Genomic DNA, 24,644 nt, shown 5'->3' with positions numbered 1-24,644 from the left:
CGAAGAGGTGATCTCCGGTCTCTTGGCAGCTTACAGAAAGACCCAGGGTCTTTGGGGCCACCGAGACAATAGAAAGAACTTGGGGGCGGGGGTCAGAACCGTTAGGTAAGTTTTATTTGCCAGTTGCATTAATCAGCTATTTTATGTATGCCAAGACTTATAGTTATACACAAAATGGGCTTTGGCCCCCGTGGGCCCGCGGTTGCTGGGCCCACAGCCCACTGTTGGTTGGGCTTTGGGCGAGGACTTCGGGCCCATTTGTGGGCTTTGCGGAGGTCTGCTTATACGCACGCACGCTCCCTGACAATAATTCTGCTGAAGCAACCGAAATAAAAATGAAGTTGAAGCACTTGAACTTACCTTCAAGCCTCTAATTGCTTAGAAAGCCGTCCCTTTGGTATATTTACACTATTCTATCGCTGGGACCGCAGTGCCCACCGCCACCATCTGCCCGAATCATGCTCAGCGCAGTACTCGGCTCTATGTTCCTCAACACGAGGCTTCATCCACGAGCACCGAGATCTCGAAAATATGCATCAAGTGTGGGTGACCTCCCCAAGAATGTCTCGAGGGCCGTCATCTCATTTTGACTTCCTCCGGGTGCTAGTATCATTTTTCTGTACCGGAGACCAGCATCACGGCTCATTGGATCTGAATGAAAATTGGAAAATCAAAGGTCAGCTGCCAATATACGGGTGCTAGAAGACGAGTTAACAATCAGCATCCTTCTCTGTGTAAGCAGCGGTCAAAGATACTAGAGATAGGAATAATAATTTGCCTCTTGGCCCCACATATAGTGCAAAGTAGTAACATGTCCATTCCCCAAGTCTGTCCTATTCCCAGGGCCCTGTAGATGTGTCGGTTTCTGCAGGAGCGAGTTATGAATTTCGCCAGTACGGACTGACTGGATAAGATGGCGGGAACTGGGGCAGTGGATTTGCATGTCGAATTTGCTGAATGCAAGCTACCTGAGAATGAGAATCCCTTGATTAACCTTCTTAGCTGCAATGAGGCTGTGGATCAGATTTCCCGGGATCTTCTTGGGAGGCTGCACAATAGTAGAAGGCCATTGTTTGTCGGAGACGTAGGAATAGTGACAACTAAGCATCTGGCGACATTCAGGGACCCAACACCAATATTCTAGCAACTGACTAGGAGCCTCAACGAAATCTGCAACTATTCGATGCCCGTGGAACATCGCATAATTGGATCTTCCGAGTCAGATATACCAACCCAGATGAGACAGGAAGACTCCACAAACGGCCCCTCATTGGTTGATATCGTGGCGCTAATTCACGACTGACTTACCCAAGTGGGAATAGCGCATATATTAATGTTGATTAACCGATGATCTATGGCGCAGCCATATAAGTGGATTGCACGCTATACCACGACTGACTTGTCTAAATGGGAATAGAGCTGACGGTGGGCTCAGAATATTTGCTATTTCATGAATGAGTTGCCTAATGTAGATACTGCCAATGACCATACATAATAGAGGACCACATATTCCACCACATTTCCAACTATAAAAGGAGAGACTCTCTTCGTTATTCTTATATCATTAGAAACATACAATTATTCCTCTTTTGATTCACTACAATTTCTTACTTTCTTCCACTTTCTCCATACACACTTGGCTTTCAAACATCATTTCCATCTAACATGGAGCCTATCCGGAACGTCGCACTCTTGGGGGTTAGTTTAATGGCAATAACGTTCTACGTTTGTTATGCTAATGTGTTACCAACAGAAAGGATTGCTGGGATCCGCAGTCTTGGAGCAGCTTGTGAATACTGGCTTTCAAGTCACGGTGCTAAGTCGCACAGCTAGCTCAGCAGACGGACCCCCTTCTAGCGTCAGGACTGTGCAAGTAGATTATGCATCTATCGACAGTCTTATAGCTGCACTCCAGGGTCAGGATGCTGTGGTATCTACCGTTGGAACTCCCGGTATTAGCGCGCAGAAGACGGTCATCGATGCCAGCATTCAGGCTGGCGTCCGACGCTTCATCCCTTCCGATTTTGGGGCGCTTACGACCAGACCTGGAGCAGAGTCCCTCCCGCTGAACGCTTTATGGATAGACATCCAGAACTATCTCAAAGAGAAAGCGCTTAGTGGGCAAATTGAGTACACACTCTTTGCTGTTGGGCCTTTCTTGGAATTTGTCATGTCGATGCCGTTTCTGATCGACCTGCAAACCCAGACTACTGTCCCACTGTATGACCATGGTGTGCATACTTTCAGCTCAACCAGTGTGTCAAGTGTCGGAAAAGCCATCGCTGGTGCTCTGAAGAATGCTGCAGCAACAAAAGACCGCATGGTTAGCGTTCACGACATTGTCCTAACTCAAAATAAAGTTCTGAACCTGGCGAAGAAGTACTCGGGGCCTGATGTCAAATGGATCGAGAGTCCAGTGGATGCAGCAGCTGAGCTTGAGGCAATTCTTGAAAATACCAAGCAGGGTGACCTGGACCTCTTCAAAACACTTGCGCTGCTGAAAGCCGCACTTTTGGGTGGCAAGTACGAAGCCGAGTTCAAGATTTTGGATAATGACCTTGTCGGGGTGCGCGTTCTTTCCGATGATGAATTTGAAAAGATTTTTGCCACGGCTTTTAAGCCAAGCCAGATGTTTGCACTGGAGGATCTCAAGTCGAATGTTGAAGGGATTCAAGGCGAGGCTGAGCAATAATATAGCAAGCTATTACAGTCAATGTTGCTACACAGTGTCTTTTACCTTTCGTGTATTTCCTCTCTGATCGAGTGCTCTCGAGAGAATTTGATTCCGCCATTCATTTAGCGCAGCCTTCCTGATGTTGATGATGTAGCCAGGAAAGGCGAGGAATACTCAAGAGGTATTATCCGACCCAACCCGAGCTTGACCGAAGGAGGCAAAATGCTCCGCAGGTACTCGCTCTCCTGGTATTATTGAACAAAACTCAAGGGGCTGTGAAGCAACCACTGGGTAATTATTTTGGCCCTCTCTGTCAAGATGACGACCCCACAGAATATCGTGGCAAAAAGGTGTGGCTAAGTTGGCTGATTATAGGAGCAGCCTCGGAGCCTCGAAATGGATAGAATCCGGATGCTGGAAAAAGAATATGAACGGTAAAATTCTTGGCGAGAAATTATTTGTGATCCTAGGAGATAAGCATTCCGGGTTAGATGGTTGCTTTTGTTGTAGATTTCTCTATTCCATGCCAAGTGAAAGGCTCCATCGAAATCTGACGTGGACAATCTTGGAAGACTCCGGGAAGCCACAAAGAACTGATGTCATCCATCTTTTGTATGTATTGCAGGTGGGATAGGAGAGTGTTTTATTCGAGAACCAAACCGGTCGAAAGATTGGATCGAACTGAAGTTTCCTGGTCGAATTTCTAGAAACGCAAGCAAGCTGATGACGAGTTCTGACGAGTGTTCGAGACCAGATGTGGAAACTTCAGCCGCACGTTTTGATTGGCTGAGATCGTCGGACGTTAACCTTATTGACTGAGGCCCCCACATATATACCCACATCTATAAATGTAGTCTATCCGTTCTTAACACTTTTTGGTGAAAAGTTCCATCCCCATCCGAACTCCACCGAGTACAATAAAAAGATAGACATCCGCAGATATGGCGTTCTTTTTTTCTTTCTTTCTTCAAACACATTCTTTGAACTTCAAGTCACTCTTTTTCTTGAAGTCAATTCATTCTTTAGAGGTTGATCCTCAATTACTGTCTCTATAGTATCTCTGTTAACCAGAAGATCTATTATACCTACCATTTTCATTCCCTCAATTTTACAATCTTCCATCATGACTTTCAACGTCTTCCTTACCAGCCTTCTCGCTGCCACCGCTGCGGCCCTCCCTCACTCCGTTCGCTCCGGCGAATCCGGTGCCGTTGAGACCCGCGATTCTAACGGCGGTGGTGGTCTTCAGATTGTCAACAACATGGGTTCCGACCTGTACCTGTGGACCATCACCGATAACCCCGGCGAGATGAAGACCCTCAGCGCCGGAGGTGACTACAGCGAGGAGTGGATCACCAACAACAACGGTGGTGGTGTCTCCATCAAGATCTCTACCAGTGAGGACCGGGACAGTGTCATTCAGTTCGAATATACCCAGGATGGTGAAACTCTCTTCTGGGATATGTCCTCCATTGATCTCGACGAGACTTCTGAGTTTGTCAAGTCGGGCTTCACTGTGCAGCCCAGTGACACAAGCTGCCGTACCGTTTCTTGTGCCCCTGGTGACGTGAACTGCAAGGATGCTTACCAGAACCCCGATGACGTGAACACCTACTCTTGCTCCTTGAGCTCCGGTTTCACTCTTACTCTCGGATAAGCTTCTCTGGTATCAATTTTCTTTTCTTGTTGGAATCGGCTGGACCGATGGAACATTGTATTTTTTGTTTATGATTTGCAGGACTTTACTGCATCCTTGTTGTGTTGAACATTGTGGATACACACTTGGATATGTATATAAACTTCTGCAGAAGTCGATATTTATTATATAGCAGTGAGCTAGCTTACCTAGTATCACTAGCAAAATACATTCTAGAATGTGTTGAAAGAAAAGCATATCCAGACTTATCTAGGCATAAGCGCAAGCATGATGTTTGTATGATTTGTCCTGCGCATATCAACGGAGCTCCCTGCTATTGTCATCAGCCTACATACTGGGGGGTGAGTTAGAACTTGATGACATCATGAGCCTGTGAAGCGTTTAACTTGAGTTGTTGTTATTGAGGCTCTGCCTTAACATATAGATACTATAAGGATAAGCTTGGTCCTATCCTTTCCTCTCCGGGATTGGTCTCTTCTCTCTCGATCTCTCCGACAGACGATGGATTAAGCCATTATTTCTTTATTAGTCGCCGATGGACACAAGCTAATATGGCCACATCCACCTTCATCATTTCTTTCTTACATCAAGCCACAAGGGGCCCTTCTATCCTCACTAATCCATAGAATAGATATACTAATTTGGCACTTATGCGTGATTCGCACATACTCAGAACCTTTACAGGAATATACAAATTCCCAGTGAAGGAACATCGTGGTCTACTCTGCTTTTGACAGATATATGTAGATGAGATTGCCGCTATGATTCACAAACGGAAACTATATGCTAGATGAAGTATGTAGTTTTCTCCAAGTCTCTCCTTATTTCTTCCTTTGCCTATATATCTCACTTTGTTGATAGCATCAGCCCACTCCTGAGACTCAGCTGTGCGAAATGTGGCTACCAAAAGTCAACTGTTAATCATAAGGACCAGTAAATCCATGGCGATTCTTTGCGCAAAAAAACTACAGGGAGATCCAGCCCAATCATAAAGACAGAGCAGAAACCAAATACCAGAACCCCCTTGCTGTTTCGCATGGTATCGATCCGATTTGATCCCTTTGCCGATTTGCTGCACATATAGGGCTGCAGTGGCATCAGTGCCGACATATTATCTGGAATTAGCGCTGATTCGAATGACAGGATATCCCCAACCATGGCGTATATGTAGAAGTCGTGAGCAAAATCGGCATCTTGGGTAAACCTCACGTGCAATTCCTGCCTTAGGTGTCCAAGCGCAACCCCCGCTACGGCAGTTCCCCACAGGCCCGACGGCAACCTCGTGACTAATCTCTCGGCCAAATCGTGGACCGAGGCTCATCGCAAGTCTGTGAACCACCGAGGTTGCTTTGCTTTATAGGTGGCAACACCCCATCCGCACCTCCTCTTCCCCAGGTTTTCTTTTCCTATTACCTTCACTCCATACATCTTCATAATGGCTTCTCCTCGTAAGTGACATATCCCTTTACTTCGTCCATCTCCATCATTTTCATGTGACCCACTCCTTCGCAGCCGAAGGCTCCACGTGCATAACCTCAACATCGATGTTAATCACTACTGAACAGAGCAAATCCGTACCCCGATCACCGATCTGCTTAAGATCAACCACCCCATCCTGCTGGCAGGCATGAACGTGGCTGCGGGGCCCAAGCTGGCTGCCGCTGTCACCAACGCCGGTGGTCTCGGAGTGATTGGCGGTGTCGGTTACACCCCCGAGATGCTCCGCGAGCAAGTCGCCGAGCTCAAGAGCTACCTGAACGACAAGAACGCTCCCTTCGGTGTCGACCTTCTCCTTCCCCAGGTTGGCGGCAGTGCCCGCAAGACCAAGTAAGAACCTTCGAATCGCTGCGATACTTCCTCAACTGTGGACACCTTGCTAACCGTGTTTTGTTTCGGCAAATAGCTACGATTACACCAAGGGCAAGCTCGGTGAGCTCGTCGATATTATCATCCAAGAGAAGGCTAGCCTTTTCGTCTCCGCCGTCGGTGTGCCCCCCAAGGCTGTTGTCGATAAGCTCCACAGTGCCGGCATCCTCTGCATGAACATGATCGGTCACCCCAAGCACGTCCAGAAGGCCCTTGATGTTGGTGTTGATATTATCTGCGCCCAGGGTGGTGAGGGTGGCGGTCACACCGGTGACGTCCCCACCACTATCCTCATCCCCACCGTTGCCAAGTTGGTCGAGGGCAAGAAGAGCCCTTTGACTGGCCAGCCCGTGCAGGTCATCGCAGCCGGTGGTTTGTACAACGGTCGATCGGTCGCTGCTGCTCTGATGCTCGGCGCCTCTGCTGTCTGGATCGGTACCCGCTTCATCCTGTCCGATGAGGCCGGTGCCCCCGTCGCTCACCAAGAAGCTGTCCGTACTTCCGGCTTCGAGGACAACATCCGTACTATTATCTTCACTGTATGTATTCCCTAGCTGTGTTACTATTAACAGGTCCAGGTTGCTAACAGGCGATATAGGGCCGTCCCCTCCGTGTCCGCAAGAACCCTTACATCCTCAACTGGGAGGAGAACCGTCACGAGGAGATCAAGGAGCTCACCTCCAAGGGTATCATCCCTGTCGAGCACGACATGGAGAACCTGCCCGATGATGCCGATGACGATGCTCTGGAGAACGCCCGTCCTTACCTGATGGGCAAGGTTGCCGCTGTCGTCAACGAGAAGAAGCCCGCCAAGGCTATCGTTGATGAGCTCGTCGGAGATGCCGCTGCTCTGCTCAAGGGTGGTAACAAGATGGTTTCTAAGCTGTAAATAAACTATTCCCTACTATATATCGATTTCTATAGTCATCTTCAGCGTTAAAATAATCAAACTCGACTGCTGATATTCCCAGCCGAATTTTGGAACTTGGATTTTGCTTATTGTTTGATCTGGTTAGCTCTCGGTGTACGTTCCCCTCTTTAGACCGCTAGGAATTACCCCTGCTATTTCCCAAAACCTTCCATCTAAAAAAAGCTCCTAAGCGCCTGGGTGGGGACTCAATCACCAACCACTTCGTATTCCACGTGGAAATCACATCCGTACCTCTGTTACCGGCATTAGCTAGTCAATTTTTGATATAAATAGATTGATAATCCTTGCAGGCTTACCGTGTGTACATGTTTTTCTGCGTAGATTGGTACTTTGTTCACTTTCTTTGTTTGATCAGATTAGGAAAGACGAGTATAATTGTGCACTATCTAGAAACTTGATATAGCTCGTGCCGTTTGAAATATTTATCAAATCTAATTTGGACTTCCCTATTGTCATGAAAGAGGTAGATATGAAAGCCGTTAGAAATGGCTGAAACATATGGATGCACCCTGGGTGTGATATCCCCGCAGAAACCTGCAACGCTTTTCTTCTTTCTCGCACGGACTGCCATGGAGACATGATCCCAATGGCCATGCGAGATATGCGTAACATGCAATTGGATATCGGCCTGCATCCACAACCCGGTGAGACGTTATCAGACCGAGATGAGCACATCGTACTTCGATATTTGATGGCCCCTACGGTTATCCAAACAAAAGACCATCTAGTAATTACAGCCCATTTTATAACACTAATAATATTTTTTTTCTGCATGATTCGTGCTTAAGATTCAATCTGAGTGTTCCTACGAAAGATCCGGCCGGCCTGTATTATCTTTTTGCTTTTCTTCTATGTTCAACCTACCGTGTACGTAGAGATAAATGGATTAAAATAGAATCATTTACTTATTATCGCATAGCGAGCTCCTAATAGATTTGGAAATTAGGTAGGAAATCAGGCCTGACTTTATCGGGGTCTTCCTTTAGTCTATAAATTTGCCGAGTTCCACCTAAAATATCCATTTGATTGTGGTACACATCTGACTGTTGTACTTTATATTTTCCGTGGTCATTGGCTCTATGGTCTCACATGATAGGATACTTCCTGCACCTATTGCAGCGGTGCGGTCTGCAAGGCCCCGTACGGCGTTGGCGAACTACGGAGAGATTCTGGCCAATGATGCATGATTATACCACCGTTTAGCATTCCGGGGGCTTTTGGTCTCTTTGGCCATATGATTGAGCTGTCGAGATGCAAAGGGTGTTACTATCTTCGGGATAGACTCGAAACATGCCCGGATATTAATATATTGCCCAGCAATTAAACCCCTCGGTGTGTCTAATAGGCGTATAGTGGCCAGCAATATATAGATTGGCAAGCTTTATAGATCATTTTTTTTTTTGTTTCTTTGTGTTCAAGGTACCTAAGAATGGTACCTCAATGTCTAGTGGGGTTGGTCCCACAGAGAACCATGGAAAGTGGACACCTAACCTCCAGTGTATCCATGGATGTTGTATAGACAATGGTACCTAGGTACATTGTGTTCAAGTTAAGATGTGGATATCAATTGATGTAAGATTTCCAATTTCTCACCGTTCGGTCCATGTGGCCTGACTCGGCCGCCTGTTGGGTCCGTTCTTACCCGAATATAGCGCCGTCTACTCCGTAGGACTGGGCGAGATATAGGCCTGGCACACGTCACTTACAAAATACCAAGTCCACTTCAATCAGATACGAGGGCCAAGTCCGTTTTATACCTCAATTTGAACTTTGGAGCACCCAAGGTGGAATATGGAGAGTGAGCACTAAATCGGAAACGGAAAGGTCGTGAAGTGTATATAATCGGCTCCAAGGACCTCAGGACGATTCCTCCAAGTCTACAAAGTATCAACTCACTATCTCGAGTTATACTTCCTTTTTAGGAACTCGTAGCGAGTTGGAAATACTCTCGGGCCCTATTCAACTCTAAATAAAGCACTGCAAGCGCCGTGGCGGGGAATGAATTGACGTGACAGGGGGGTCGGACCAATGAATCATTCCACGCGATAGACCAGATTCAAATTTTAAGAGAAAATCCCCCACCAGACTTGTGTGATGGGTCACCTTCAATAGAGTCGAAAGTCAAAATATTAAGTCAAAGCCCATGAAATATTGGCCGATTGAGATGTTTAAGTGTCACAGATATACTTTCGTTAGAAAATCTGCCCACTCACGGGCTTTGGTAGTATGAAAACCCTTCTGTGAGATCCTATTGACTGAGAGGTGCATAATTATAAAGTGGATTATCCCATCACTCGGTCAAAGTAGCCTTTCTAGTCTTTTTCCCCCCCTACCCCTCTGCAGGTCCTAAGATTGTTTGCTTTTTCAATTTTATTTTGTTTTTTTTCTTACATTCATATTTTATTTTTCTTTTCTTTTTTTGTTCCCTTTTCCTCCTTTCCCCCTATCCCCGCTAACCCTGGCCTTTCTGCGGTCCAAGTTGCTGGGTCACCCCCTCAATCTCCACTTATTCAAAGAAAGAAGAGGTTAAACCAATTACTTCAATCACATCTTATATCATCCCATTTCTATAAATACATTTTCACTTCACATCTTGGAATATCGACGACTCTCGACTTCGTCTCCCCGCTTCCGCCCCCATCAGTTCTTGGCCCCTTAACCCTAAGGTTTTTCCGTCACACCGACTGTGTCCTTGGATTATATTACCTGTGCTTTCCCAGCTTTGCGCTGGTGAGCAAGCTGGCGGACATCTACGGAATTATTACTGTGCCCTAGAGTGTTGGACGGAAAGTACTTACAAAGTCTTTCCCCAATTTATATCATCTAGGCACAGGTCAGAAATAATAGCTGGCTCAATTCTGGGACAATGTCGCTCAAACAAGTATGTATATCTGATCTCTCGGAACATTAATCATACTGACATTGTGGTCCAAAAGGAAATTGAAACATGGGTGCAGGCCCTTGATGCCTATGACAATCAAGAATTCGAAGTGTCCTTGCGATGTTTCGATCAGATTGCCGACACATCAAAGATCTTGTTCAACTGTGGAGTGATTTATGCAACGCTAGGCGAACATCATAAAGCAGTAGGTGAACTTGCAAGATGTTCTTCCCAACAGCTAATTGATTTTGGTGCAGGTAGAATGCTACCAACGTGCCGTCGGCCTAGACCGGTACCTGGCAATCGCCTACTTCCAGCAAGGTGTATCTAATTTCTTGCTTGGCGACTTTGAAGAAGCCTTGGCCAATTTTAATGACACTTTGCTGTATCTACGAGGGAATACTTCCATTGACTATGAACAACTTGGTCTTATGTTCCGCCTCTTTTCATGCGAAGTCCTGTTCAATCGGGGTCTCTGTTATATCTACCTCCGACAAATGGGCCCAGGCATCCAAGACCTCGAGTATGCAGCTAAAGAAAAGTTTACCCCGGATCACGATGTGATTGACGATGCTATCCGCGAGAATGCAGATGTATGTGGACTCTACTAATCTGCCGCGATACAAGCTAATGTAGATATAGGGCTATACTGTCTTCTCAATTCCCGTGGGAGTACTCTATCGTCCCAACGCAGCAAAAGTCAAGAATCTCAAGACAAAAGACTACCTAGGCAAGGCTCGACTAGTTGCCGCATCGGACCGAAACCAATCATCAGATCACCAATGGAATCCAATGACCATTGACAAAGAAGCCCTCCAAGGTCGCGAAGGGGTTTCCTTCGCCGCATCCCACCTAGTCCGCCAAAACCTCAGCAGCCGCACTCGCCAACAATCTGAACCACCGCTGAACCGCAACGTATTCCCCCCAACACCACCACCAGATGACCGATCAGTCAGCACATCATCTGGCTCAGGAGGCCAATCATCCAGCCACCACCGATCATCATCTCTACGAGGTGCCCGCCCACCACGTCTCGACCTAGATCGCGCAGGCGCCAGCCTAGACCGTCGTCCCTCCCAACAAGAACTAGCAGCACCCGAGAAGCCACGGATAGGAACAACACGAACAGCATCAGAGCCGCGTGGCCCATCCTCACGACAAAACATGCGTGGATATCAACCGGAAAGCAGTCGGAGAAGCATGACCAGCGAACAAGCCGGCCATCGCAGAAACCAAAGCGACACAAACGCAAATCCTACCTACCCACCGGCACAAGAGTACGGCCACACAGACCCATACGATCCATACTCAAGTCAGCGCAACCTAGCAAACACAGGCTGGGGTCGCGGATCCCGCCACCAACCACCCCAATACATCGATGAAGAGGAAGAATATGCCAGCGACGTATGCGATGCAACCCTCAACGACGGCGCTTTCGAGCTCATCGCCGCTCCGCAGGCTGGTCCAAGTCACTCACCACAACAACGTCGTACTCGCTCTCCGACGCGATACTCCCGTCATGCGAATCCGCGAAGACCTGAGATTCAGAAGTTCAGAACGAAAGTACACGCCCCCGATGATACCAGGTATATCATGATCGGGCCGAGTATTGAGTTTGGGGAATTCGAGAATCGCATTCGGGAAAAGTTCGGATTTAATTGTCCGCTGAAGATGAAGGTGCAGGATGATGGGGATATGATTACTATGGTAGATCAAGAAGATTTGGATTTGCTGGTTAGTTCGGCGAAGGAGGTGGCTCGACGGGAAGGAAGTGAGATGGGGAAGATCGAGGTGAGTTTTTATCCTTTTATTCTTTTAACGTTTTCTGACTGGTGCAGATTTGGGTGGAAGAACGTACGATGATTTGATGCATGGCTGGATTTGATATTAGCATCGTGATTTTGTCTATACCCTGTTTTGCGTAGCATGGAGATACGACCAATGCATAACAAATACTAATGTAACTATACCGGGTTTTACCTGGGCTTTCCTATTTTATTTGCCGTTATGAGCTCAGGCTTAGGCTAAGAGATGTCAGCACATAGTCAGCTCAGTCACATGCAGAATGGCTGATGCAGAGAGTACTCATGGTAGAACAAGCACGAATGGGAGGTAAAGAATATATATATTAAGGACAAACCTAGACGTTAGTCTGTATATCCAGTCTGTGCCATGTTCTTTCAAGGCAACTTGTTTAGTCCAGTTCCTCCTTTCATCGCCACGCCATACCGGTCCGGACGCTCCGCCCATAGCTACGACTCCTATTGGTAGATTACCACCCCGCAGGCCGGCACGAGCCGCTAAATCTCCACTGATTCACCCGTTGGATCTGGCGTTCGGCTGAACAGTTGTGAATTGGAGTAGCTTATATCCGTCATAGAGATAAGATAGACATTTCGAAGTTTAGCCCTTTTTTAGGCGATCTCGGTATCCAATGTTCGGAACCCTGCGCTACTAGCCCAAGAAGACCGGGAAGTTCCTCGAGCGTGAATCAGGGGTTGCGGGAAATGTGGTAGCCAACAAACCTCAACACTCGGCCTGCAATAATTGCAGGGTAAAAAAGGTGTGTGATCACAAACGCTGAAAGGCTTCATGCATTTACAACCCATATTCGAAACGGCTAATTGGGGCAATTGCGTATGAAATAGATCCGCTACAGCGGCCGGAAATCGGGATGTTCTCGGTGCATAACCCTTTCTCTCCCCTGCAACTATACCCACGTCCCCACGCAAAAAGGCAAAAGGAAGCAAGCGCACAGCTCTTCTAAAAATCATGGAAATGAGACGTGTCCGGTGGTTGGCGCGGCGGCGGCCCGATCTCCCGCAAGGGCCGCTGCAGCTACAGCTACAGTGCTGCCGTCCCCGTTAACGATAGAACCGCATGGAGTAGACGGGAATTGCATCGGGCTGGGAAACCAGGTCCTAGTTGACCCGGACTCAGTCCTGGACCCGATGTTCAAGGAAGCCTTGACTCCGTCCGGATTCCTCAATTGGTCTCTAGAAGGGGAGAACACGTTTGTGCCGGACTCAGACTACCCGGTGGGAGGGAACCCACACGTCCCAGCCTATTTCTTTTAATGCAGGTTATATAAATACCCCTGTCGGTTCTGGGACCATCCAGAAATAGAATACTGATGCACGACAGTTACTCTGCATCGGAAAATACTCCACTACAGCCGGGTCTATTTCCGACTCCGTCGTTGACCCGGGATACCGCCGAGATTGCTATGGAGCACTCGTCCTGCTCGTGCCTTGCCTCGGCCGTCTTCCTACTGGATGAATTGCAGTCGCCCCATCATGAAAGGGAACCCAGCGAGCAGGGTCTCAACTCCATTCTTTCGATCTACCAGGAAGTGCTCTCCCTATGTAAGGGCATGATCGACTGTGACACCTGACGAGCGAAGTGGAAGAATATGATGGTGCTTAGCATGGTGATTGAGCGATTAGCCATTCTCTGTGGGGAGACGATCGATGCTTTTATCGCACAGAGGGAAGCAAACGGTCCGGAGGCACCGCCCATACCAGGATCCATGATGCAGAAGCAGAATTTAGCCCTGGGCGGATATGGGATCGAGGGTGAAGACTACGAGGTCATTATGGGCGTGCTGGTGACATGGCGACTGTCGAAATTGGAAAGCTTCTCCGGCCGCATGACGATGATCAGCTCCATTAGTCGTCGCACGCACCAGCAGGTAAGAATGCGCGCGTTGATCAATATATCAAGGACTTGTTTCGGAAGATCACGTCCGTTTGTCCTTTTGTCACTGAATTGTGGGTCGATCCGAATAAGGCAGTGACCGCAGATCCTGTGAGAAATATATAAATTATGAAATAACGTTATATCAGTATAGGTATGCCTGCTTATGTAGGCCTATATTTGTTGGGATCTGTATTTTAACTGAAGCTTGTAGCTTTCCGATTGCAGTTTCTAGTTGAACAGAAGAAGCCAACCCCTAGAACGAAATGGTGAAAGCAGGGAATGGAAAGAGGGGATGCACTCGGGAGTTTCCTATTTGGGCGATAATCATTGATCGCTGGTGGAACCTCCCGAGGTCGGAACCCTTCCCCACACATTCTGCAGATCTTCCTTCACTTCGCATCTATCAATTCTATGAAACAAGCCCCTCGCCAAGATGACAAAGAGAGATAGATCGGTTTCCCCTTCTAACACGCCGCGTGCTCAACGAGCTAGGCGTCGATTAGCAAGATTCTCCCCGCCCGCAGCATCCCCGCCCACAGCACCCCGTGGACTATCAACACCCTCTATGGACAGTGCAGACTCACTGGCGAGCTTGGAGAAAGAAGCACGGGCGAGGATCAAGAATTACGAAATTCAGTCTCTTGCGGACGAAACCTTGTTAAAAGGCGGCTTAAATGCGTTTCTTACGTGGCTGCCGGAGGCCGGTAAAACCTCACTCGCGAGGGATATTATTGAAACAAGCTCCGACGGAGAGCTGTACGATGTTTTTATGAACCTTTTCACCGGTCTTGCTGCACCGAGTAAGTACCTCCCGTTCAAAAGTATCTGTTGACTATTCTTAACATTGCTAAATAGTGAGATCCCGATCAAAAGCATCCTCTGTGGTAGGTCCCCATCCAAAGCGCCAGGAACACGTTGAGGCAGTTGCCTCTCCCATTGATCGACCGGAAAGGCGTAAGCCTTCGTTCGCGACACAGCTCCAACTGTGGGACAACTATCGCTGTGTGATAACGGGCCAACTAGATACAGATCGGTGGGAGCACGAAGGTGAACCAGAAAACGTTTTCTACGGCCCGACTGAGGGGGCTCATATCATACCTTTCGCATTTGCCTCTTGGTCAAGGGGGTCCGGAGCACCAAGAGATACATCAAGGACCTGGACTCTGTTATACAAGTGTTTCCCTGCCGTACGCAATATCATCTCAGTGGAGCAGATCAATACTCTCCACAATGGAATAACTCTCCGAGATGCAGTGCATACTCAGTTTGGGAAATTTGCAATTGCCTTGAAACCTACTGTAAGTAGGCAATGACCTACCATAAAACCCCATTTATACTTACTCTTCTTATTAGGAGATCGAGAATGAGTACGAGGTAAAAACCTACAAGCGATATCCCCCAGCCGATATCCCCGCTATTCCCTCCGATCGACGCGTCCGATTTTTACCAAATACCGAGTACGAGATTCCAAGCCTGTACTTCTCGATACGCATTGGAGAATGTGTGAAATTTTCAATGCGTCTACCATGGGGGAGACAATTGAACAACATCTCCGGGACTGGGAAGATTTAAGAGACTCTGAGTGCGCTGTTATTAGAGAGGATGGTATGACTGATCTCGCCGGTCTACTAAATCTCGCGCTGTGGGGCCGAATCTCCGTATAAATATGTTGTACACCCGTGCTTTGCTACCTACGATCTATGTACTAATAATCATTGACCCTAGTGAAAACGGGAAAAGGCGTAGGCTTTGACTCTAGTATTAATGTTACATTTAAAATAGATTGTTCACTCGGCAGGACAGACACTGAGGGAATATCTTTGTTTTCGCATGTCTTGTTCGGTTTCCAGCAGCATCTTCTGCACAGAGCGGCTTCATTAGGATTATGCTTCACCCGGTCGTCATTAAGGATGTTCGTAAGAGTTGCTTTGAGTTGATAATGATAATCGAGGATTGTGTCATTGGCGGCATCAGTGGCATTGTCAAAACTCAAGACTAGGGGGTTTTGTTGACGGGACATGGAATATGATGTCGCTTAGCAGGATATGCACCGAGGGAATGTCTTCGTTGTTTCCGCAAGTCATGTTCGTTTTCCAGCAGTACCTTCTGCACACAGCGGCTTCCACTGGGGTTATGCTTCACTCGATCATCATTGAGAATGTTCGTGAGAGTTGCTTTGACTTGGTAGTGGTAATCACGGATCTTGTCATTTGTGACATCGGTGGTATTGCCGGAACTCGACACGGAGGGTTCTTTGTGGCCAGGCGTGGAGTATGAAGCGCTTGACCGTGTGATGGATGGGGTTCGATGTATGGTCGGTAGCTCAGTAGATGTTGCTGCTTGCTTTTGAGGTGGGCGAGCCATTTTGGATATGTGAAAGTGCTGGATTGATAAGTGTTAAAAAGGAAGGTGAGGTCGGTTTTAAGTAAGAAACAATATCTACACAAACAAACTAGTAGTGTCACGAATGTGACGTCTGACCGACATATCTGAAACCTGATTCCTTGCCTTGGAATAACGTTACGGGTATAGACATGGTTGTTTCCACCAATTGCAAGTTGATTCATTGACCTTTGTCTAAAATTCTAGATCCTTGACAAAAGCACGTATCTATGACCAAGTATGTGAGCCTGAATCAGAACTTGGTTTTGTGGCTATAAACCCCTTGTTCTGGCCATTCTTTATGATATACTGAATATTCCAGAATCATCCAGGCAAGTAATAAGTCGATACGTGTCAATTTATGTCATTTGTTTCAATTCAGATTTGCTTAAAGCGCTAGTTAGATGTCCACACCACAAAGTCTCCCATGTCTCTCCAGTTTCTACCAAGTATCAGCCTCCTCGGTCGTCGCCTTTTCAGTCTCTTTCTTCCCAGTCTCAAACTTGGCAAAGCCTCCAATCCAACAGCCAACGACCTCATCCCACGATGTCCAGAACCTCAAATTGACCTCACCACGACGGCCCCTACCCCAATTCTGCATAATCCTCATTGTGTTCTTGGGGTTGGGGAGGCAGTCATTGAACAACAGCGCAAAAGCTAAAGCAGTCGCAGTATCCTCCCAAGATCCAAAATCTCTAGGGAACTCCCTCGCTTCATACAACTGCAGTTCGCGATCGACGATGACATATGCGCACAAACCAGTACTTTTAACCTTCTCACAAAGCTTCTTGGCGCGACGATATTCCATCTCCAAAGAATTCAATACCTCAAGTGATTTGAGTGGAAGCAGCGTCTTCACCCTGTTAATGCCAGCATTGCGAACTTGTAATCCGCGTGGTATTTCATCTCCCGAAATATCCAGTTCAGATAGTATGGCGTCAGTATGTTTCACACTCACAACATCCATGAATGTACACTTCGGGTGGGAGACTTCAACCCAGATGTCCCAGATCACTGTGATGTCTGTATTTTCTGGAGCCTTCGTGATCCTTGCTTCCATGAGACCGCCGCCCTTGGTCACGATGTGGAGGTAGTCTCGTGGTGTCAAGCCAAGCTTTGACAGCAGCCACACAGTTCCTATCATGCCATGGGTGCACCTCTCTAATTCGTAGTGTCGGGTCCAGAAGCGGATCTCAAAGTGGCAAAAATCGAAGGCTGCGGGTGCGGGGAAGACGAACCCAGTGGTGTGGCCTTGGCTTGAGGCAACTGCTTGCATTTCTTCATTGGACATGCCCTTGGCATCTGGCACGACTGAAATGATATCTTCGCCATCTGGGGTTGCAGGAGAGACCCGTACAATGTGGACCTTTGGTTCCTCCATTGTAGATGGATGTGATGTAGGGTATGTAGTGTAGTGGTTAGATAAATGGGTTAGTACCTTGTAGATATGATACCACTTGAGAAGTGATGAGCTGCATGATGAAAAGTAAGAGCAAATTCCGAAGACAATTCTATACAGTTGGTGACATGCCTGATCCGATCTCAGTTCTAGTATAAACAAATGCGGGGTGCGGGATAGACCACTCGTGCAGTGACGTTGAATGTTGATCGACAAGTGTACAGTTGTATAGCAACACATTTCAAACGCCACATCCACAATGACCGACCTAACACCCACCCTTAACAAACTGCTTTCAAAGCAAGGCTCGTCTCTCCCCAAAATCAGGAAACCCTGCACGGAAACCGCCGACGAATTCCTAAAGGAGGCATACCGAATTGTAAGCCACGTCCTCCGCACTCACCTCACACCCACTACGAGCCCTAAAAACAGAAAGAAAATCTAACAAAAAGCACACACAGAACTCACATATCCACTCCCTCCTTCAATATCTTCAATCAATCCGGCACGCCTACCTCTCAACAACCCAACCCCAACACCGCAATACAAACACAAGAGCACCAACCCCAAACCTAAAGAATGCACCCCCAACCCCCAACCCCCAAACAAACCTCACAGATCCCGAACGCGATGCAGTCGACACATCAACAGCCCTCCTCCTCCGCGACCTAGCAACCTCAATCGCAAACCTCTCATCCGCCGAATCCCTCCGCCAAGAAACAACCTCCACCCTCCTCCACAAGAAATACGGCCACTCCGCCGCCGGCGCCCTCCTGCGCCGCTGGGCAGGCGGCAGCGGCGCACTAGACAGCGCCAGCGCCGATGAAGGCAAATCCGCCGAGCAGATCCACGCCGAGGAGAGCGCAAGGTCATTAGCCACGATCCGCGAAAGCGTACTCTGGTTCTTGAGACGCGGTCTTGAGAGCGCCGTCGGTGAGCAGCGGAGGATGGTCGAGAAGCGGATTGAGAGGGTGCGGGAGAAGGAGAAGAGCGTGCTTTACAAAGCCAGTGCGGGGAGGGCTGCTGGGAACGCGGCGCGGAAGGGATCCGTTTCTGTGGAGAGAACTGGGGCTGGTGGGTTTGACCCTACTTTCCAGGCGCCTGATGCGGTGGCTTTGAGTGAGGCCGATACGGCGCGGATCGAGGCGCAGCTTTCGCCGGAGCAGTTGCAGCTTTTTGCTGAGGAGAATGATTCTATGCTTAGACATTATGAGGATACGCTGGGAAAGGTCCAGTATGTTTTCTTTTATTGGCTTGGGCTTGGGTTTGGCTAATGTGTTTTAGAAATGCCGAGAAATCTCTCCTGGAGATTTCTTCTTTGCAGGAAACGTTGGTCTCGCATTTGGCTACGCAGGAGGAGTATATTTCTCAGCTTGTTTCAGATGTGGATACGACGCAGACGAATGTTGGGCAGGGAAATCGGGAGTTGAAGCGTGCTACTGAGCGACGGAGTACGGCTCAGGCTGTTTTCTGGGGTACTGTTGGGTTGTGTACCTGGCTTGTGGTTTGGGATTTGGTCTTTTAGTCCGGACTCTGCTGAGCAGGGCTCTCGGAGGCTCTCATGGAAAGCATTTTTACACGATACCAGATACCATTATGTCTATTTCATTGAAATGTAGCATATTGTCTCAAGGTCTCTCGATTAGGACGCGGTAGTTCTTGTATTGGGCTGTAGCTTCTACGGTCCTGTCTTGTAATATCAATGAGGTTCCAGTTCTAGTGGCTTTGCAAGACCATTGAACAATATAATCCAACGACTTCAATGGTGCATTACTATATTTATGAATTACATGTGATGCATGTGATATCTAATGCAGACCCACAGTTGGGAGTATCAAAACGACAAGAAATGCGATATCAAGACCGAAGTCCTAGGGCTATAGTAAATTGATGCTGAAAATCCTTCTGAACTTCCACAGAAGATTTAAAAGACTTCTAAAAGCAAATAGAACGCCAAACCAAGCCTACCGAGTGTTTCCACTTTTCAAGACCGGGGTATCAGGAAGGTATCACAACTTAGCAGACTCGCGAACAACACTATCAACCGCCTCAGCGAAGTAGTCGATGTTATTCGTGTTCAAGCCGGCCATTGAGATACGGCCGTTCTTCGTCTGGTGGAAAAGGGTTAGCTGCAATTCCAAACATATATCCAATACAGAAAAAGAAAAACATACCATGTAGACATGCCACTTGGAGCGCAGCGTCATAACCTGCTCCTCAGACAAACCAGTGAAACTAAACATTCCAATCTGCGAAGTGATATGATCCCAAGAACCAGGTGTACCACGCTGTTCAAGACGATCCCGCAACCCCTTCCTCATCTCCAAAATGCGACCGCTCATCGTGCGCAAATCCGCCTCCCACTCCTTAAATAGAACGGGATCATTCAAGACACGACTAGCAATGCGCGCGCCGTAAGCGGGAGGGTTCGAGATCTCCGATCGCTGCAGGATAGCCAGCTGGGAAGCGATGTGTGCAGAGGCAGCAGCGGCGTCTGGACCAGGCGCGGAGACGAAATGGAATGCGCCTGTGCGCTCACCGTAGAGACCGAAGTTCTTGGCGAAAGACTGCGCGACGCAGAGCTCGAAGCCTTGCTCGACGAAGTAGCGGATGGCCCATGAGTCGCGGACTAGGTCGCCGGATGCGAAGCCTTGGTAGGCGGTGTCGAAGAAGGGGAAGTGCGAGCGGGAGCGCATTAGCTCGGCGATTTGCTTCCATTGGTCTTCGGTGGGGTCGACGCCTGTTGGGTTGTGTGCGCAGGCGTGGAGGAGGATTACGGAGCCTTGGGGGGCGGCTTCGAGGGCGGAGATCATGCCGCTGAAATCAAGGCCTTTTGTCTTCACGGAGAAGTAGGGGTACTTTGCGAGGGTGAGGCCGACGTTTGAGAAGATTTGGTTGTGGTTTGCCCATGTTGGATTTGAGAGGTAGATGGCGGGCTTTTGGGGGTGAAATTTGGAGAGGAAGAGGCCGCCTAGGTGGACGGCGCCGGTGCCTGAGATGGTTTGCAGGGTGCAGATCTAGTGGGGGTGGGGTTAGTTGGGGTCTGAGGGGTGGTTATTGGGAGGTATATTCGAGTAGAAGGTACGTACTCGCTTCTCGCGAATTGCAGGGCTGTCTGCGCCAACAATCAGTTTCTGAGCGGCGGAGGTGAACTCAGCGAGACCACCGATAGAGAGGTATTCGTGGTTGAGGCTAGGATCATTGTGAATGGCGTCGTCGGCCTATAGATGTGTTAGATAACCTATAGAAATGAAGATAGAATGAACATTACCTTCTTGACAACAGGCAGAATCCAAGGCTTCGCGTTGTTGTCACGGTAAGCACCAATTCCAAGATCGACCTTCTTATCGGAGGGGTCTTCACGATAGGCCTTCATAAGACCAAACAAAGGATCTTCGGGGGCGGCAGCCACAGTGGCTGCGGTGAATACTGAAGGATTGGAGGAACCCATGATGTGTGATGATAGAGAAGAAAGACGATCTCTAGCGGATTGAATAGACATGGTGAATTATATAAACCAAAAATACTGGTACGTATTCCCCGGAATCTGACACCGAAACGGGATATTCCTGCTTGCGTTCACCGGATGTGAGGGGGTGGGGGAATCAGCGCACGCTGTAATGTAATCGGAGAAAGATACAAGTACAAATTTCAAGTTGAATATAATTTCAAAATTTCAAAATTTTTTCAAGTTTTCAAGTTCCTCAAGTTCTCTTATATTCATATCTACCCTCGGCGCACAAGATACCGAGGAACTTCCCGTATCATTTTCATATACCGAGTTCACATGCTATACCTATATAAGTTATAAGTTACCTAGTATTCTAGTAACACAGTTCTTAAAAAAAACACCTGATTACAATTCTCCAATATATTCCCTCTCTCCGACAGGCTACATCCGCCGACTAGAAATCATGTGTCATACAACTCCGACGGGAAAAAGACGCACTGTGGAGACCGTTCTGGAAGGTTATCATTGCATGATGAAGTCTCGGCAAAGGGATTTTGTATGTTTCTGTTACTACAATATGTGTCATTTACACTCGGTACGGAGTATTCGGTATATACATAGTAGGTATTAGTCAAGCCGGTTGTTTTCGATGCCGGTTGAATTCGTGCGGAGACAATTTCCTCTTCCCCAAAGAATCTTGCAAATTACAAACGTCCCCCACACTGACTAAAATAAGGGGGATCCCGGGACGGAGAATTAAAGGGAAACGGACTTGGTCCGATTTTCGATTCTCCACCGGATAATATACCGATGTTCAACATTAGACTGTTAAGGTAATAGATGTATTATGGCTAATATCAGAATATGTATCATATATCCCTCATGCAAAACAGTTTAGGTAAGACCAGGTGTCAGCCACTGATGCAAGGACATCAGCCAATCCCCCAAGTCAGAAGATGACTCGTTGTGCCTGGCGATCGTAACATCATTATGGGGACCCGTGGACCCCTTTTTAGTAAGGCCAGTGGATCCATGAGAAATAGAAATCAGATCTGATATTACTTGATAAACATAATCCATAGCACTGGTGATCTGGCGACTATACTTCCCATGACAAATGGGATGCTTGTGAATGGCGGGTATATAAGGCTAGACGGGGACTGTCCTCGTGCCGCACGGTTATCTCAGCGCATAAATTCTAATGTATGTAGAAGTGTGTATGTGACCCTATATCCATGATATACAAAGAGTATATGTAGAGAAAAAAGATACAAAGAAGCCAAGACCAGTCTCTCTTTTCCTCCAAACCCCCTTTCAAAAAACGCCAATGCTCGTTCCAAAAAAAAAAAAAAAAAAAAAAAAAAAACAAAAACAAAAAACCCAAATGCTCGTTCCAAAAAAAAAAAAAAAAAAAAAAAAAAACCAAAACCCATAGAAAAACACAAAACGCCGTATAGCCTCCTACCGAGGACCTGAGATCATCTGAATCGTGAATCAAAATATATGCAAAACGTAAAGGAGTGATATGTAAAGGAGTGAATCATGCAGTGGACGGCGTGAGGTGGACGGCCGCCGGAGCCGCCGGAGAAGGCGCAGCATGATCGGCGTCAGCGGATGTTTCACCCTCGGCACCGTGAGCGCGGGTTCGAATGCGGAAGCGATCGCGTAACCGGGTGGTTAGACCACGACGTACTCCTTCTTCGGGCGCAGACTCGCCTTGGTTTGCTTCGCGGACGCTTCGCAGCGCGGCGAGACGCTCCTCGACAGTAGCATCGCGCATTCGTCGGGCGTTGAGGGGTCCGTGCAGGTAGTTGGTCAGACGGCGATGTGTATGGCGGGCTTGCTGACGGGCTTGCTGGCGGGCGTCGTCGGTTGTTAGGACTGCGCCTTCTACTTGTGATTGGTCATTTTGGTCGGCATTTTCCTCGGTTTCTGCATTTTCAGGTTGGGGTGGGTTGAGGTCGATGCGGCTGCGAGATGGTTAGTTTAGTTCATGGGGAGTTGATATATAATGTCAATATTGGATGGAACGTACCAAAGGGGACAAGTGCCAGAAACGTTCATCAACCATGGATCAATACATTCCATGTGGAATTGGTGATTACAGGGTAGGACACGTAGGTCTTGGCCCTTGATGAAGTCATCTGTGCAAATAGGACATGAGAAGTTACCTGCGTCAGGCATCTCGGTCCTGGCTTCGGGGGCTGTGGCAGTGGGGCGCTCGTTATCGTCTGGGGTTGGCATTTCAGATTCGCGAGGCGTTGACACCCCAGTAGTGTTTCCATCCTGATGGGAGAGCTCGCGAGCATCTTCAGTGTTCATCATCTCAACATCTCGTTTCGCGGCCTCCACGTCATCGTGTTTATCATCAAATTTAACAACCGGTATAGTATCTAACATGGCTCGAGCTAGACCTCGGGCTCGGCTTTGTCGGACTCGTCCGGCAATCCGACGAGGACCATATCGCTCTGGATGGCGATGAGCCCGGACTGCACCTGTGATAATAATTCCTAGGAACAGTGCGGTGATGATGCCTGTGATACTGTACAAGATGATCATGGCTAGGGAAAGTCAACGGACTGAAGGTGGAGAGAAGAGTTGAGATACGAACCAGTGTTCGGACTATCACCTGTACCACTGGCATTCTCATCGGTAGAAACACCGCCTATATATGAAGACATTGAGACGATGCTGATAGTTGTTGGTTGATCAAAAGCACGGAGTAGTGCAGAATAGCCGGATCGGCTTGTGAAAGTGAATATATTGGGATAACGTTCAGCGGTCTGATCATCGGAATTCAAGCTGCAGCCGGTAGCTGTTTTGCTATATAGTATAATGGCAGCAGCGGATTGAGCAGAGGTGACGTATTCAATTGTCTCGTCAACTCGGATATTTCCGGTATAGTCGTCCTGATCGCAAGATATGCAAGCGATTTGTGATTCTTTTAAGTTGAGGGAATTGCTTGGGATAACTTGAGTGGCAGTGCCAGAATAATTAAAGGTCTTGTGAATGTCAGCAGTGCCCCATTGAACAATGGGTGAGCGAATAGCACCTTAAGATGGGCTGTGGTTGATTCAATCAGCGACTCGGTTAAGGGGATAAGCTTCTGGCCAGTTAGATTGTTTCCCTGAATCAGAAATCCAGTGGATTTAATATGGATGTCTGTGGTATTTGATGGCAATGAAACCACAATAGCTTGAACAGAGATGAACAAGAGAAAGAGAAGAAACAGCCCCATGGCGGGAGACGGCGGATGGAATAATGTGTGGGGTCACATTAGTTTGCATAAGAGAGAAAGAAACCGGGAAAATCCCAAAAAGAAAATGAGGGGAGATCGACCCTAAAATCTTGGGATCAAAGCGGAGAAGATTATCATTACATTTTATAAATTGCATTGTTATCTTTTTTTTATCCATGGATTTTAATTCCAATTCTATCTATTATCTATTAATGTTAGCTATATATTTATATATATATATATATATCTCTCTCTTTATTTGAATCCATTAAAGTTATAAATGCATCACTACCTAAGGTACCTACAACAAGATAGAAATTAACCTTAGAACGTCATCAATTGTCGCTCTCGTATTCGGTCAAAAGTACTCGCCCAACTTGCCCGTTTCACAACCCGGACTTCCGTGCGCTTCTAGGACCGAGACATTTAATCTGATCATCCCCATGGTCTGACATGAGATTCTCCA

The 24,644-nt window shown here is 47.6% G+C and overlaps 9 protein-coding genes across 9 annotated transcripts; 6 read left to right on the top strand and 3 right to left on the bottom strand.

Annotated features, from left to right (window-relative positions):
• Nucleotides 1-1,665: 1,665 nt before the first annotated feature.
• PGRI_071760 (uncharacterized protein) lies at nt 1,666-2,692 on the top strand (the record flags this gene model as incomplete). Its single annotated transcript, XM_040794890.1, has 2 exons — nt 1,666-1,698; nt 1,754-2,692. 2 exons carry the CDS (start codon nt 1,666-1,668, stop codon nt 2,690-2,692), a joined length of 972 nt encoding a protein of 323 aa, XP_040652567.1.
• Nucleotides 2,693-3,797: 1,105 nt separating this feature from the next.
• PGRI_071750 (uncharacterized protein) lies at nt 3,798-4,331 on the top strand (the record flags this gene model as incomplete). The annotated part of the gene is made up of 1 exon (XM_040794889.1): nt 3,798-4,331. The coding sequence occupies one exon, from the start codon at nt 3,798-3,800 to the stop codon at nt 4,329-4,331; it is 534 nt and encodes a 177-aa protein (XP_040652566.1).
• A 1,435-nt stretch (nt 4,332-5,766) lies between these two features.
• PGRI_071740 (nitronate monooxygenase) lies at nt 5,767-7,086 on the top strand (the record flags this gene model as incomplete). The annotated part of the gene is made up of 4 exons (XM_040794888.1): nt 5,767-5,779; nt 5,897-6,158; nt 6,235-6,736; nt 6,796-7,086. 4 exons carry the CDS (start codon nt 5,767-5,769, stop codon nt 7,084-7,086), a joined length of 1,068 nt encoding a protein of 355 aa, XP_040652565.1.
• A 2,908-nt stretch (nt 7,087-9,994) lies between these two features.
• Nucleotides 9,995-11,877, top strand: PGRI_071730 (putative PB1 domain protein; the record flags this gene model as incomplete). The annotated part of the gene is made up of 5 exons (XM_040794887.1): nt 9,995-10,009; nt 10,065-10,214; nt 10,267-10,602; nt 10,652-11,800; nt 11,848-11,877. The coding sequence occupies 5 exons, from the start codon at nt 9,995-9,997 to the stop codon at nt 11,875-11,877; spliced, it is 1,680 nt and encodes a 559-aa protein (XP_040652564.1).
• A 1,083-nt stretch (nt 11,878-12,960) lies between these two features.
• PGRI_071720 (HNH endonuclease signature motif containing protein) lies at nt 12,961-15,280 on the top strand (the record flags this gene model as incomplete). Its single annotated transcript, XM_040794886.1, has 7 exons — nt 12,961-13,022; nt 13,154-13,374; nt 13,456-13,700; nt 13,855-13,859; nt 14,201-14,508; nt 14,564-15,006; nt 15,062-15,280. The coding sequence occupies 7 exons, from the start codon at nt 12,961-12,963 to the stop codon at nt 15,278-15,280; spliced, it is 1,503 nt and encodes a 500-aa protein (XP_040652563.1).
• A 1,252-nt stretch (nt 15,281-16,532) lies between these two features.
• Nucleotides 16,533-17,471, bottom strand: PGRI_071710 (Phenazine biosynthesis PhzF protein; the record flags this gene model as incomplete). The annotated part of the gene is made up of 1 exon (XM_040794885.1): nt 16,533-17,471. The coding sequence occupies one exon, from the start codon at nt 17,469-17,471 to the stop codon at nt 16,533-16,535; it is 939 nt and encodes a 312-aa protein (XP_040652562.1).
• Nucleotides 17,472-17,748: 277 nt separating this feature from the next.
• On the top strand, nt 17,749-19,014 carry PGRI_071700 (uncharacterized protein; the record flags this gene model as incomplete). Its single annotated transcript, XM_040794884.1, has 3 exons — nt 17,749-17,868; nt 17,951-18,723; nt 18,774-19,014. 3 exons carry the CDS (start codon nt 17,749-17,751, stop codon nt 19,012-19,014), a joined length of 1,134 nt encoding a protein of 377 aa, XP_040652561.1.
• A 484-nt stretch (nt 19,015-19,498) lies between these two features.
• PGRI_071690 (aspartate aminotransferase) lies at nt 19,499-20,940 on the bottom strand (the record flags this gene model as incomplete). Its single annotated transcript, XM_040794883.1, has 4 exons — nt 19,499-19,600; nt 19,664-20,506; nt 20,579-20,710; nt 20,761-20,940. The coding sequence occupies 4 exons, from the start codon at nt 20,938-20,940 to the stop codon at nt 19,499-19,501; spliced, it is 1,257 nt and encodes a 418-aa protein (XP_040652560.1).
• A 1,540-nt stretch (nt 20,941-22,480) lies between these two features.
• Nucleotides 22,481-23,621, bottom strand: PGRI_071680 (RING-H2 finger protein; the record flags this gene model as incomplete). The annotated part of the gene is made up of 3 exons (XM_040794882.1): nt 22,481-22,910; nt 22,976-23,501; nt 23,552-23,621. 3 exons carry the CDS (start codon nt 23,619-23,621, stop codon nt 22,481-22,483), a joined length of 1,026 nt encoding a protein of 341 aa, XP_040652559.1.
• Nucleotides 23,622-24,644: the final 1,023 nt, after the last annotated feature.

This window comes from Penicillium griseofulvum (genome assembly GCF_001561935.1).
Source record: "Penicillium griseofulvum strain PG3 chromosome Unknown contig_6, whole genome shotgun sequence".
NCBI classification, from domain to species: Eukaryota; Fungi; Ascomycota; class Eurotiomycetes; order Eurotiales; family Aspergillaceae; genus Penicillium; species Penicillium griseofulvum.
This window is presented reverse-complemented; position numbering and strand designations above follow the sequence as displayed.